This window comes from Anguilla rostrata, chromosome 3 (assembly GCF_018555375.3).
Source record: "Anguilla rostrata isolate EN2019 chromosome 3, ASM1855537v3, whole genome shotgun sequence".
Lineage (NCBI taxonomy): Eukaryota > Metazoa > Chordata > Actinopteri > Anguilliformes > Anguillidae > Anguilla > Anguilla rostrata.
The window spans coordinates 67,782,929-67,795,209 of record NC_057935.1 but is presented as its reverse complement, the minus strand read 5'-3'; the positions used below and the strand labels follow the sequence as shown (position 1 = coordinate 67,795,209).

Here is a 12,281-nt window from a genome sequence, read left to right as displayed (position 1 = left end):
TAGGATCAAGATAATAAAAGCGCTGTGCTAAAACAAGACTGACAACGGGGGGGGGGGGGAATCCTATGATGATGATGCTGCTGAAGATGACAGTGCAAAATACTGCAGGCATGTGAACGCCAGAATCTCCACACTAAATATTTGAACAAGTGACGTTTTAATCCCCGGATTAGAAGATACTGTAATGCAATTATCCAGAAGGATCCAATGTAGAAACCACTCAGTGACCGGGAGAGATCATGTAGCTTTCTGTATTGTGGATCTTGGGAAAATGCAATTGTTTACAACACCGGTACAGTATATGGTTTAAGACTCTCCAATGGGCTCTTGTCTATTGAACATTTTGTAGAGATAGAGTCCGTTTCACCCGCCCAAATCTGCTATTTGTTGGATATAATTACGTATGATAATGACTGTGGTTAGTACTACTCCTCACATGAAACAGAGCAATCAGGCAATGATATTATTTCAAAATAGCTAAGTGATGTTTTCAATTATCGTATGTGCCAAATCACTAGTTCAGCTTACCGTGTCCAGTTACTCACTGGAACACATCATATAAAATTTGATTTAATAAGATTAAAAAAATCATAAATAAACAGCCAGACATCAGTTTACAAAAAGTCAAATATAAAAAAGTATTAGTATTTGCATGGAGACAAAATACATTGCCTTAAAGTTTTAGTACAGGATTTCAAAGACACAGTCATATTGACTGTTACATTTAAGAATTCAAATATGTACAAATCCTTTCTTCTTCCACTATCCACTGTTTTCTTTCCATTTCAGTCTTTATATCTCTGAAAAAAATAATGTAAAAAATTATGATTACCATTCATTGGACATCCTGATGCACTATATGACCAAAAGTATCTGTACTCCCCTTGGTCTGGGGCTGTTTTTCATTGTTTAGGCTAGGCCCCTTAGTTCCAGTGAAAAAAAGTTCTAGTTCCAGTGCTAAAGCATGCAATCACATTCTGGACAATTTGGTGCTTTCCCAACAGTTTGGCTCTTTTTTTGGAATGTTTTTTTGTTTTTTCAAAATTCAAAAAGTCAGTGTTCTCAAACTCCATTGCTTTCAGTCACCAGTAGTGATTGTTACATCGGCATTGGAATGTTCAGTTCAGAACATTCCAGTCACGTATTTGTGATGTCACACATTAGAGTGTTAAGTAGCAGGCCGAGGAGACGAGGGTAGGGTGCCTACCTTGGCTGGGGGGAAAGGCTGTCAGGTGTTGAGGGCGGATGGACGACCCCCCCAGGTGCTAAGAAAAAAGGGCGTCGATACCTGCGGGGGTCAAAACCATGGCCTGCAGTAGGTCAGAGAGGGAGACAATGCCCTTCACTACATCCTCCTTGTCCACCATCACAAGGCGGTGAACCTGAGGGAGAGGTGCAGCTGCGGTCAGAACAGCAACGGTGCCCGCCATGGACGGACAGAGAAGACTGACAGAAGATAGAGCTGCATAAACGTTACCCAGGATGAACACAAAAACCACCAAAATCTTACCATGTGCTATGAAGTAGAGAATTTGTTAATGAGTCATATAAACTCGGGGAATGCAGCACATACATATTTAACTTCAACACATTCACAGGGAAAAATCAACGAAAGATAAGGCCTTCAAAATGTAGTTCTTCTCCAGAAACACGTCATTTACGAGACAAAAAATGAGTCAAATTACATGAAGTGTAATCATCACTGATTCATTTGCTGCTGCACATTAAAAGCATCAGTAATCAGCATATTTTATTTTGCTATCCTTAACTTTTATGCTAAGATTTAATCTTGTTATTTTCTTACCTTTATTATCAAATATACTAAACTAAAACTTCCCATTAAAAAAAAAAACAGTAAGTTATAAATTCATTGAATTGGCTCGGGTTGAGTTTGAAATGAAGATTTCTGGGGGGAGACCTTTAGATCTTGTCACACAGATTTGGTCACGTGTCCATGATGTGTCTCAGAGCAGAAGCGCTGGTCTCAGATCAGGTTTCCCCTTTGAACACCGTAACCCTGCCCTTTACGAGACTACGAGTAAAAACTGATCCCAGACCAGCCGTCCTGTACGAAGAGACATCCTGGCATTACCTTCGCTTCCACGATACGGTCGATCACAACCTCCAGGGTCTCGTGGGGGTAGCACTTGATCACGCCCTCCACATAGCACACCCTCCCCCGCAGCGCCTCCCGCATGGTAATGTCCAGGTTGTTATAGCTCTTCTGGGCTGCCAGATTCTGCGACAAAAAAAAGGGGGGGGGGGGAATATAATAATATTCATAACTGCAGACACCTTTTCAGCAGCATATTGGCAAAAAAAAAAGAATACATTTTGAATGTTTTATTTTATATTCATTTACACTTTATATACAAACACACACAGTATCTCCCAAAATGATAAATATTAACACACTTAATTATAGAATAATAGAAAATATAATTGAATAAAGTACAGAGTTACATTTATTAATTATCCAATGGACAAAAATAAGTTTGACCAACAGCCATACCCTGTAGCTTTCTCATGTCAAGCTGCTGAAACTAAGCAGCCATACCACCCTGTACCCTTCTAAGGGCTAACTGCTGAAGCTAAGCAGCCATACCACCCTGTACGCTTCTCAGGGCTAACTGCTGAAGCTAAACAATCATGGGCTTGGTTAGTACTTGAATGGGAGATGGGAGTTGCTGCAGAAGGTGGCTCCTTTGGGTGAGATGTTAAACAAAGGCCCTGACTGACTGTGGTCATTCAACATCCCATGGCAAAAATACGGGTGTTAAGCCCAATGCCATGGGAAAATTCCCACAAAAACTGGCTGTTTACATCTTGCCAATTTATCACCCCCTATATTTGATTGGCTACAGAATCCCTTACATCATTCCTGCCCACTTTTATTCCCCAGGTGATCACTACAAAAAAAGAAACAAGTTCTCAGTTGACCTACTTGGTCAAATAAGAGTATACATTTTTCAAAAAGTGCCACAAATATTCACAATCCTGTTTTCAGTAACATCCCTTTGCAAAAAATAACATGATAGAGTTGTATGTCTACAGGCTTATGGGATTGGTGAACATATACTGGGGGTGGGTCTGTTCCTGTGTTTGCCATTTCAAATCAAGCAATACTTTTTCGATGTGGTTTAAGCCTAGAGATGGAGATGGCCAACCACTTCCTTTCGCAGCCTGAACCCGTGGTTTTGGCCAAAATATGTCTGTCTTTGCTTCAGTTCATTATTCCAGTAACCTTAACAAGAGCCCAGGGACCAGTAGAGGAAAAACAACCCCACAGCATCAAAGATCCACCTCCATATTCCTCCACAGGTATGGTGTTCTTTGCAGCATAGGAATCCTTCTTCTGACAACAAATCCACTGCTGGTGTGTGTGGTCAGAAAGTTCAATTTTGGTCTCCTCTAACCGTAACACTTCCAGTTCCAGTTCCCCTTTATTGGCAACCCTTCCAAAAAAGCTTTGTGGCACTGAGGTGGACTAGGTAGATTTGGAAACTCTGTGTCTCCACAATGCAATCAAGCTTTGTAGATCTCCAACTGCGCCCACATATTTTTCTTTGCCTCCTAATCCACCTGTGTCACTGTGAGTGGAGAGAAGATGCACTTTTACCACTGTTTACCACTTGCAGGTTTATCACTGTTCCAGTGGTTTTAAACTACTTAACTAATGACCTAATGGTGGAAAGTGCTATTTTCAGTTTTTTATGTTATTCATCTGTAATGTCTCCTGACTTGTGAAGGTCAAGAATCCTTAGTCTTGTTTCTTCTGAGAGTTCTTTGGATTTCCCATGGTGATGGATGACACATTGATTTTACATGTGCGTTACCTCATTTTTATACCCCCAATGAAACAGGAGGCCATGGGAGGCCACAATACAGTTCCCCAAGATTGTGATGGCCTCACAAATGAGCATGTTAAGGCATTTATTATGGTTGGATATTATTGAAAAAAATTACTCCATTTCCATTTGATTCTAATATGCATAAACTGTTGGTATATGACAATACTTTCCCCAATGCTGTTTTTTTTCCCCAGAACTATTTGTCTGACACTGCATCTGTGCATGAAACAGGGAAGGACTGGTGGAAATGAAGTCCCAGCCACAGACAGTAGGCTCCTATGAGGAGATCAGCAGTACGTACAATCACATCAAATCTGGCGTAGAGGCCGACCACCTTCCCTGTAAGTGAAACCAACAAACTGAATCAGAGGAATGAGATGTGCCCTGTGTCTCCAACACAGCATCCCATTCACGTGGAGACAAATACGACCATGCTTCCCTATTTCTCCAAATTGTATTTCCTGACAAATATTTCAGGCATTTTTGAAAAAAAAAGAAAAAAAAAAAAAAAACGAAAACAAAATGGAAGGTCAATCTTGCAGGGATGGGAGCAGTTCTTCACGGCCTACCAGTAAACTCACCTTCCTTATTGACCACAGGCAGTGCAGACACGCGTCGCTCAACGAAAATGGACAGGGCGTCGTAAAGCGTGGCGGTCTCCTGGACCATGGCGATGTTCTTGAACGTCCCGATGCCGACGTCCCCAATTTTCTTCTGCAAGAAGCGCGGCTTTGGGATCGCTGAGCCCTGGGGGAGAACAAACGTAGAAGCGTTACACCCAGAACGCCAACAACACAGCATATTAAAGAATAATAACATACAAACACAGGAGGTCATTTTCGAGATGTTGAAAGCCAGAGGGTCTCACAAAGAGGTGCAGGAACTTGAGGATACGCTTGTGTGTCATTATGTGCAGCACGTTTCCCGACTCCGGGTCGATCACCGGAAGCCTGTGGATCTTGTATTTCAGCAGAGCATAGATGGCATCGAACAAGCTGCAGGGCAGAGATTGGTCCTGCTGTCATTCTGAACTTTGACCTCTTTGTATTTTAGTGGAATATTATTTATCGCTTACTAATTTAAAAAAAAATACATATATTCAGACTGACTTTTTAAAAAGGGACCCTCCAAAATCACCCTTGGCATCGTCAATCATTTCAGGAGCAGACAGAAGATAACGTTATTTCCCATAATGCAGCAGTGTGGCTGGTGCTGGCTTACCTGGCTTCAGGGGTGATGCTGATCAAAGAGTCAAAGGAGTACCGCAGGTACACTGCTGGAGCAGGAGAAAAGACACACAGGCCAATCAGATCGTTTCCACGGTCCCGTTTGAAATCAAGCTCATCTGCTTATTCATGCTGAGCTGTGGGTCACCTCTCCAAGTCTCAATCTTGTGCTCTTCCAGTCCATAGATCTGCACCTGTGATTCATATTCAGAAAAAAAATAAATGTGCATGTAATCATGTCATAAGAGAATGCAGCTCAACTGACAGTTTCACCGCTGATGCCTTCTGTATGTAACAGTAAACATACAACAAAATCATTAGGCACTTACTATACAGCAGGGCTGCACAACAACTCTATCCAGAATGACTCACACAACTTTAGCATTTTGAGTTTCCTTTTTACATTGTATCCATTCATACAGCTGGATATGTGCTGAAGTAAATTCAGGTTAAGTGCCTCACTCAGGGTCAGGGTACAACGGCATTGTCCTATCTGGGAATCGAACCTTTCGGTTACAAGCCCGGTTCCCTACACTGCTACCTATTGCAAGGATCACCACTAGCTTCTCTGGTTCGTGACTAAAAGGTCACTGCATGGCACAGCTGCAGTTGCCCAATGGAACTGTGGAAGGAGGCGACTCACCATGGGAGACCTGTAGTAGCGGTGGAGAATGTTAATGAAGTCGGTGATGGTTAGCATTCCTGGGAAACAGAAGAAGGCACAGGAATGAAAGAAGGCACAGGAATGAATGAAGACCAAGGCAAAGCTGAACCCTCCACAGTTCCTGCCTCATCTGTCAGAGATGAGGGAGGACGCGTTTGTCTTTAAAAAAAAATCATTTTCTTTGCTCTTACTGCATTAACTGTTTCACTTGCATCTGGTTTCATTGTTCATTTCTTTGCCCATGTTGTGGTACACAGTCTTGCACACACGGCATTGCTTAACTGAACTGAACTGAATGGCAATGAATTTAACTGAAAGGGTTAATTATTGTAGAGAGAAATAGGGAAAGACTGTCAGACCAACCAAGCATTTTTCCCTGTTCAGTGGGCCCAGACACCCAGAGCAGTACAGGCACCCACTCAGTGCCTCAAAGGGGAAAACCAGGCAGGAGGAAACTTTGCCTTTTAATGGCCCTCCTGCACCTTCAGCTGGTCAAGTTAATGAGTCATGGGAACCCCTTTCACAGCTTTATTTATAGAAATAGTCCACATCCCGTCAAATGGAGGAGTCTCCAAACTTTGTGAGAGGCACTCACATTGCATAAGCCTGCTTATGAAACAGGCACACAGGCATATACTTGGAACAAGTACAAGACAGACACACACACAAAGTTACATGGTCTTCATTGCACCACACTGAATATTTTGCATGTTTTTCATTTTGTTTTTTTTTCTCCACATAGACGCGCGCGCAACCCCACGTGTGCTCGTTTCAGAGCCCCGTTGTGTAAAAGCATTTTACGTGCTCAGGATTCCCGAAGCCGTTTTACGCGATGTAACTCTGTGCGTGACATGACTGCTTAACTGTGGAATTCAGAGCTGGGGTTTCTATACGGAGGGTTGCAACCCAACTCTATAACATTACATTACATTACAGGCATTTAGCAGACGCTCTTATCCAGAGCGACTTACACAACTTTTTTTTTTTTACATAGCATTTTACATTATATCCATTTATACAGCTGGATACATACTGAAGCAATGCAGGTTACGTACCTTGTTCAAGGGTACAACGGCAGTGTCCTTACCCAGGAATCGAACCTGCGACCTTTCGGTTACAAGCCCAGTTCCTTACCCACTGTGCTACACTCCGTCCTCGTCCTATAACCCAACTCTAGCGCAGGGTTAACCCACAGAACGGTGAAGGTTGAACGACACCCACTGTTTAGGTTCTCTTACCTACAAAACACTGCCGTCTGGCGTCCCAGAGAGGGGCAGCCCTCAGGCCGTTAGCGAGCAAGGCAAAGAAGGCCTTCTTCACCTGCAGGGGGGCCAGGGTCAAACACACACATTCACAAACAGATGTTTGTAATGGATACGCACAGACAACAGTTGCTACAGACCTTGGTACTTGGTAGAACAGGTGCAAGAAAGAGGTTGTGCATTGTAAATCAGGACCATGTATGTGCTTGTACATGTGTGTGTGTGTTTTGGGAGGGGGCACTCAAGGTGCCTCAAAAACTAATTCATATGAAGACCAAAGAGTCTCTGTGATGGAGCGGGGGGGATTGGGTGGGGCGATCTCATTTAAACTAAAGAGTATATTGGGTTCAGGGACCAGGACAACAGGGAGACATGCTTTTCAGAGATATACTTTGGGGGCGGAGCCTCACCTTTAGTGTGGTGTCACAGATAACCAGTTTGGAGCTGATGGGAATGGTGTCGTAGCAACAGTGGCTCTTCATGAAGTTCATGTAGACTTCGCCGTCCAGATCTGGGTCTAAACAGAGGGACAAAATGGAGAACCTCCATCCTGTCAATCCATCAGTCTGGAGCAGAGACCCAGTCAAACTTTAGACTGACTTTGCGGTCAACCCATAAAAAAAAAAAATTTAATCTGTAAATTAATCAGGAAACTTTCTTGCTCATCCTCGTGTAAACAAATTCCCCTTGGGGCAATAATGGACTTCATGCATTCCAACTTTATCACTGTTTATTAAATATTAATATTAATACTTCCTGGAATTCAATGCTAGCTGAAGGCCTGTTCCTAGCCCTCCTGTCCTTGACCATGTTAACCGGGCTGGCTGTTTTGATTCAATCCAGACTGCGACCGAGTCGGGGCAGTCAGTACCACTGACGTGAAACTTCGAGTCGTTTACTTTAATGTTACGCGCCGCGCGGTCTTGCCGAGTCACCGGACGTTTTCCCATCTCCGCTGTCGTCCTGCTGGCTCCTAATGGTAGCGTACATTGTTTTCCCACAGTCACGTTCCCCTCTGCGTGAAACTTAAAACCAGAATGTCCTAGTAAATCCCCTTTGAGCAGTTGGTGTGCCGCCATTTTTGGACACAGAACAACGCACGCTGTGCATGCTAGCGGACTTAATGACCCGGATATTGAATATTTATTTGATACCTCCCTTTTTTCCTCCACATCTGCATTATGCAAACTTAAAAAGTCACATGTAAAAGATCTTTTTAAAAATGATTTTTTTTTTGTTTTTATTGTAAAGATTTACATCTAAAAAGTAGTTTTAGGTTAAAACATGAAATGATTAAGACAACTAATTAATATGTTAATTGTTAGGTCCAGCAGATTCGGTCCCCCAAGTGGTAAAACCAAACCCAGTCAACCTGTCCGTCTGTAACAGAAATCAAACCAAGCTAATCTGCCTGTTCAACAGAATCCCAAGCCTGTCAATCTTATCAGTTTACCTCCTCAAAGAGTCTCATTAGCAGAAATTCACTAACAAACTCAACATCTGTGTGCTGGCTGCCTGACAGACCATTTTGCACCTAACTGTCCCTCACTGGGACTAAAAACTCATTTAATATTTACCTGCATTTTCTGCCTCTGGCGTTATATGAATGTTCATGCATATGCTACAGCATCTTAGAGTACAGACATAATGTTTGATCAAAAGGAAACTACAATCAGCCATCTTTACCCCCAGCAAATTGCAGCATTCAGCCTTGCAGTGTACCAAAGATATTCAGTGTTCCAAACTCTTGCCAGGGTTGACTGAATGTGCCCAGTACGCAAACACAGACGTGAAACATGGTGCTTACCTGCTTTTTTTATTCTTGGGCATTTGTTTGGGACAGAGACCTGCAACAGTTGGGGGGGGGGGGGGGGGGGAGTACATCATTTAGCAGACGCTTTTATCCAAAGCGACGTACAAAAGTGCATTTTCATGATCGTAGACAACTGCTGAACACGGGTATTTACATATATATTTGTAAATACAAACATACAGAATTTATTAATATATAATTACATATATCAATACTCCGAAGATTACATTTTTAAAAGCTCAAAGGCATCAACGCCTTCAGACGGCTCATTGATATCACAATGTGATTTTGTGCAGGTAACCATATGATGCAAACCTCAGGTCTAGCTGACACACCAAAAAAAAAAAAAATAAAATAAAATAAAAAATAAATAAAATACATTGCAACATTGTAACTGGTGGAGCACACTCGGAGACAAGCCTTGCGGTGTTGCCTAGCGCAGCCACCCCAGAGCCAGGACAAGGCGAAACAGGAAAGAGGCGGGGGAGCCATCTGAAAAAGTGATTATGGGCCATGTCAACACATTCGCTCAGATGCCGGTGCTGACAGTCCTTTCCTGGACACGCCCACGCCCACCCCCCACCCCCCATCCCCCCATCCCCCCATTTATCACTGGAAGGACACTTGGGCTTCTCAACTTGGCATAAGAGGCTCCACCTCTCAGTCAGCCCTGGCTTTGCTAGCCTGAAGCTGGCCTTGGTCACTAGGTGAGGCCCAGGACTTAGGCCTACATGGAGAACTGAGTGGTGGGAGGAGTCTGTGTAATGACAAGATTGCAGAATAACAGAGAAACAAGGGGTCCATCTGCTTAAATACAGTGACAGACTTTTTTTAATGCCAAAAACCTTAATAACTTCATTATGGTTTAATGTTCATCATACTTTCAAAGTCACACTAAAGAGTGAAGTCTTCAGCCCCCTCCTCCAATATTTATAAAAATATAAAATTCACAAAGCAGAAGCAAATATCACTAGATAAGCATTTTGCTTTTAACAGTAATTTATTGGTTTATTTAAAGGTGCACCATATGTTCCACTTCAGTTTCACTCTAAGCTAACTCTGTGGCTTTGGTATTTAGCTTGTATTTATCCCCAGCAGAGGCACTTAAATCTAACTGCCAACACGGGCTCTCTTGCACTCTGTGCGTCACACACACATTCATATTCGACACCATACCTGCGCGAGGGGCTCCATGGTCAGGTTCGGTCCTGTGGAGACGCTGGTCTTAAAAAAAGCACAGCGCAGCGCAAGTTTAGCAACCGCGGCGTCCCTTCCCGAGCGGCCGCCAGCTAATGCTCAGGTCCCAGAGAGCCGAGTGGGCTAAATCGGGCACAGGGGCCGGTGCAGGGCAGGCATCCGGCAGACTGGCCCAGTCGGAGGGGCGGGGTGACAGCACATGCTATAAGCAGCGAGGGGGCTCTGTATACACAACAGCTATGCACACTGGGCCACGGGGAAAAGGGCAGGACAGGCAGCTGGTCTCCAAAGCTGCGGCTATTAGCCTGGGGCTAACGTGGACGAGCACAGGCCACGAACGCAACACTGACATTACCCAATGCCAGGCCCTAGTACTCGGGCCTACGTCACAAAGCAAGATTACCGAATTAGCCGGATAATGGCTCGCTAGCTAAAACCCAGAACCCTCCCCAAAATCTGGAACATGGACTGAAGTTAAAAGGGAAGTTCCGGGTTTCACTCGTCCAGATAACTCAGTAATGTTGCTTCGTGATACACGTCGCCTAGATAATTCACCGAATAGACATGATATACTGTACATAATATGCTGCACGCAGGAAAGAAAGGTTATGGAAAATAAGAACGCTGCAAACTGACATGCAGTTTACATGCACAACAGTCCCTGAGAGCCACCACCTCTCCTGTAAAGAAGTCCCATAGATTAAAACTGTAATGAATATAGGACAGAGCTATTTTTTACCTTCTGAGAGCTGCCAGTTGTAAGTTATATTTCACATACCGGACACACTGGAAGTGTATGACAGCATGGTGTGTAAAGCATAAAGAACCTTCATTAGGAGAGCAGTAAATGAGATTATCATATAGGGCCCCACTGTTGTTCCTTTGAGAGAAAGATACCTACCACACACACACACACACACACTGGTAATATATTAATTATTTTCAACTGTAGCAATTGTGGTTATGCGATGTACCCATGGCTCAAGGATACACCAGATTCAGAGTTCAACAGATTAAACACCAGAGAAGTGGCTCTGGATACATGTATGCCTGTAATGTAATGTACCCAGAGGACCACGGCAGCACCCCAGCACCCAGACTGGGGGGGCACCAGGTTTTAACAGACACTCAAAATGCCATATAAGGGAAAGAAAGAGCGATGGGATGTGTCATCTGTTGCTTTATAACCCAAGAATCAGTCATAAGTGAATATGACTGAAGAAGAAAGGTTTGTACAATATTCTCTTAAGTAAATATCTGAGCATCTGAGCAAGTTCACATTTCAGTTATTTTCTCGTTATCTTACATCCTTAATATTTTAAGTTGTCCATTTAAAAAAATTTTTTTTAAAAGAATGTCACCCTATCAGTTTTGTCGGTTTACACTTGTTGACAGGTTGACTGCGGCTCGACTCCCAAATAATTTGTCAGGTGCTTCCCGCCCTCTCCTGGTTTGCTGAAGGTCACGGGGTCAAAATCAGCCATGTCCTCTCCGCATTGCGCAATGCCACCCCCATAGAATCCCCACAGCCAGTATAAATGTGTATCACATCCAGCTTTTTGTGCAAGTATAACAAGTATACGCTTTTGGAAAAAAAAAAATCGATTTTCATTTAAATATTATTCTTCACTTCTGGCATATCGACAGGAGAATGCCCTTCACATGCCCAGATGTATTGTGGGTAAGAAGCTTTAAGCATCACTGAAATTACAATGATCACTCAGAGAAGACCAACACTCCTGTGCACATTTCCTACAAACACAAATACTCACTCAGAATTAAGTTTATTAGAAATGATATTATCAAAAAACAAAAACCTGAGCAGTCACTTTTAGTCTGAGACACTTTAATTAAATGATAAAAATAGATTTTTATTCATAACAATTATTACCATTTAATTCCTGTTCAAAAATTCACATAGAATATGCAGCGTTTCAGAAATGACCAGCCAAAGGGAAGCACTTGCACTGACCTCACGGGTGAAGTGTAAACACACTTTACCGAGGAGGATCTGATTGGCTGGTGCCACCGTACACAAACAGGACCCCTGGTGATTGGCCGGGAGACAGCCTTTGGTTTTCCCTCCCCTGGCAAAGCATTCCACAGGCCTCAGCCTCCGGTCAGAGCAAGAGAGTCACATACTCCTCCGTTTGGCCAGTGATTTCTGCAGTGTTTTACAAGCCAGAAACGGTTTTTCTCCTCGTCTGGTTTCTGCCTCTATCTCTCTCTGTGCATTTCTCATGTGAGAACGAAGAGAAGCAGAGAGAG

At 43.2% G+C, this 12,281-nt stretch overlaps 1 protein-coding gene across 4 annotated transcripts; it reads right to left on the bottom strand.

Annotated features, from left to right (window-relative positions):
• Positions 1 to 236: 236 nt before the first annotated feature.
• LOC135251736 (5'-AMP-activated protein kinase subunit gamma-1-like) lies at positions 237 to 10,485 on the bottom strand. Of its 4 annotated transcripts, XM_064329459.1 has the most exons (13): positions 9,993 to 10,485; positions 8,811 to 8,850; positions 7,414 to 7,520; positions 6,980 to 7,061; positions 5,721 to 5,779; positions 5,226 to 5,271; positions 5,073 to 5,127; positions 4,720 to 4,846; positions 4,433 to 4,598; positions 4,153 to 4,190; positions 2,093 to 2,239; positions 1,208 to 1,382; positions 237 to 800 (listed from the first exon to the last, which is right to left on the bottom strand). In XM_064329459.1, exons 1-12 carry the CDS (start codon positions 10,008 to 10,010, stop codon positions 1,266 to 1,268), a joined length of 1,002 nt encoding a protein of 333 aa, XP_064185529.1. In that variant the 5' UTR covers positions 10,011 to 10,485; the 3' UTR covers positions 237 to 800; positions 1,208 to 1,265. The 4 variants fall into 4 exon arrangements, with proteins under 4 accessions (XP_064185529.1, XP_064185527.1, XP_064185528.1 ...); XM_064329457.1 differs by lacking the exons at positions 8,811 to 8,850; positions 9,993 to 10,485 and adding an exon at positions 8,581 to 8,632; XM_064329458.1 differs by lacking the exons at positions 8,811 to 8,850; positions 9,993 to 10,485 and adding an exon at positions 8,581 to 8,632 and having other exon boundaries at positions 5,073 to 5,124.
• Between the last annotated feature and the right edge of the window lie 1,796 nt (positions 10,486 to 12,281).

Excerpts from the sequence above, each read along its gene's own strand:
- LOC135251736 (XM_064329459.1), bottom strand. Across the intron at positions 4,847-5,072 it reads AGCATCACCCCTGAAGCCAG|CTTGTTCGATGCCATCTATG; the intron begins GTAAGCCAGCAC and ends TCTGCCCTGCAG. Across the intron at positions 4,599-4,719 it reads TCAAGTTCCTGCACCTCTTT|GGCTCAGCGATCCCAAAGCC; the intron begins GTGAGACCCTCT and ends GTTCTCCCCCAG.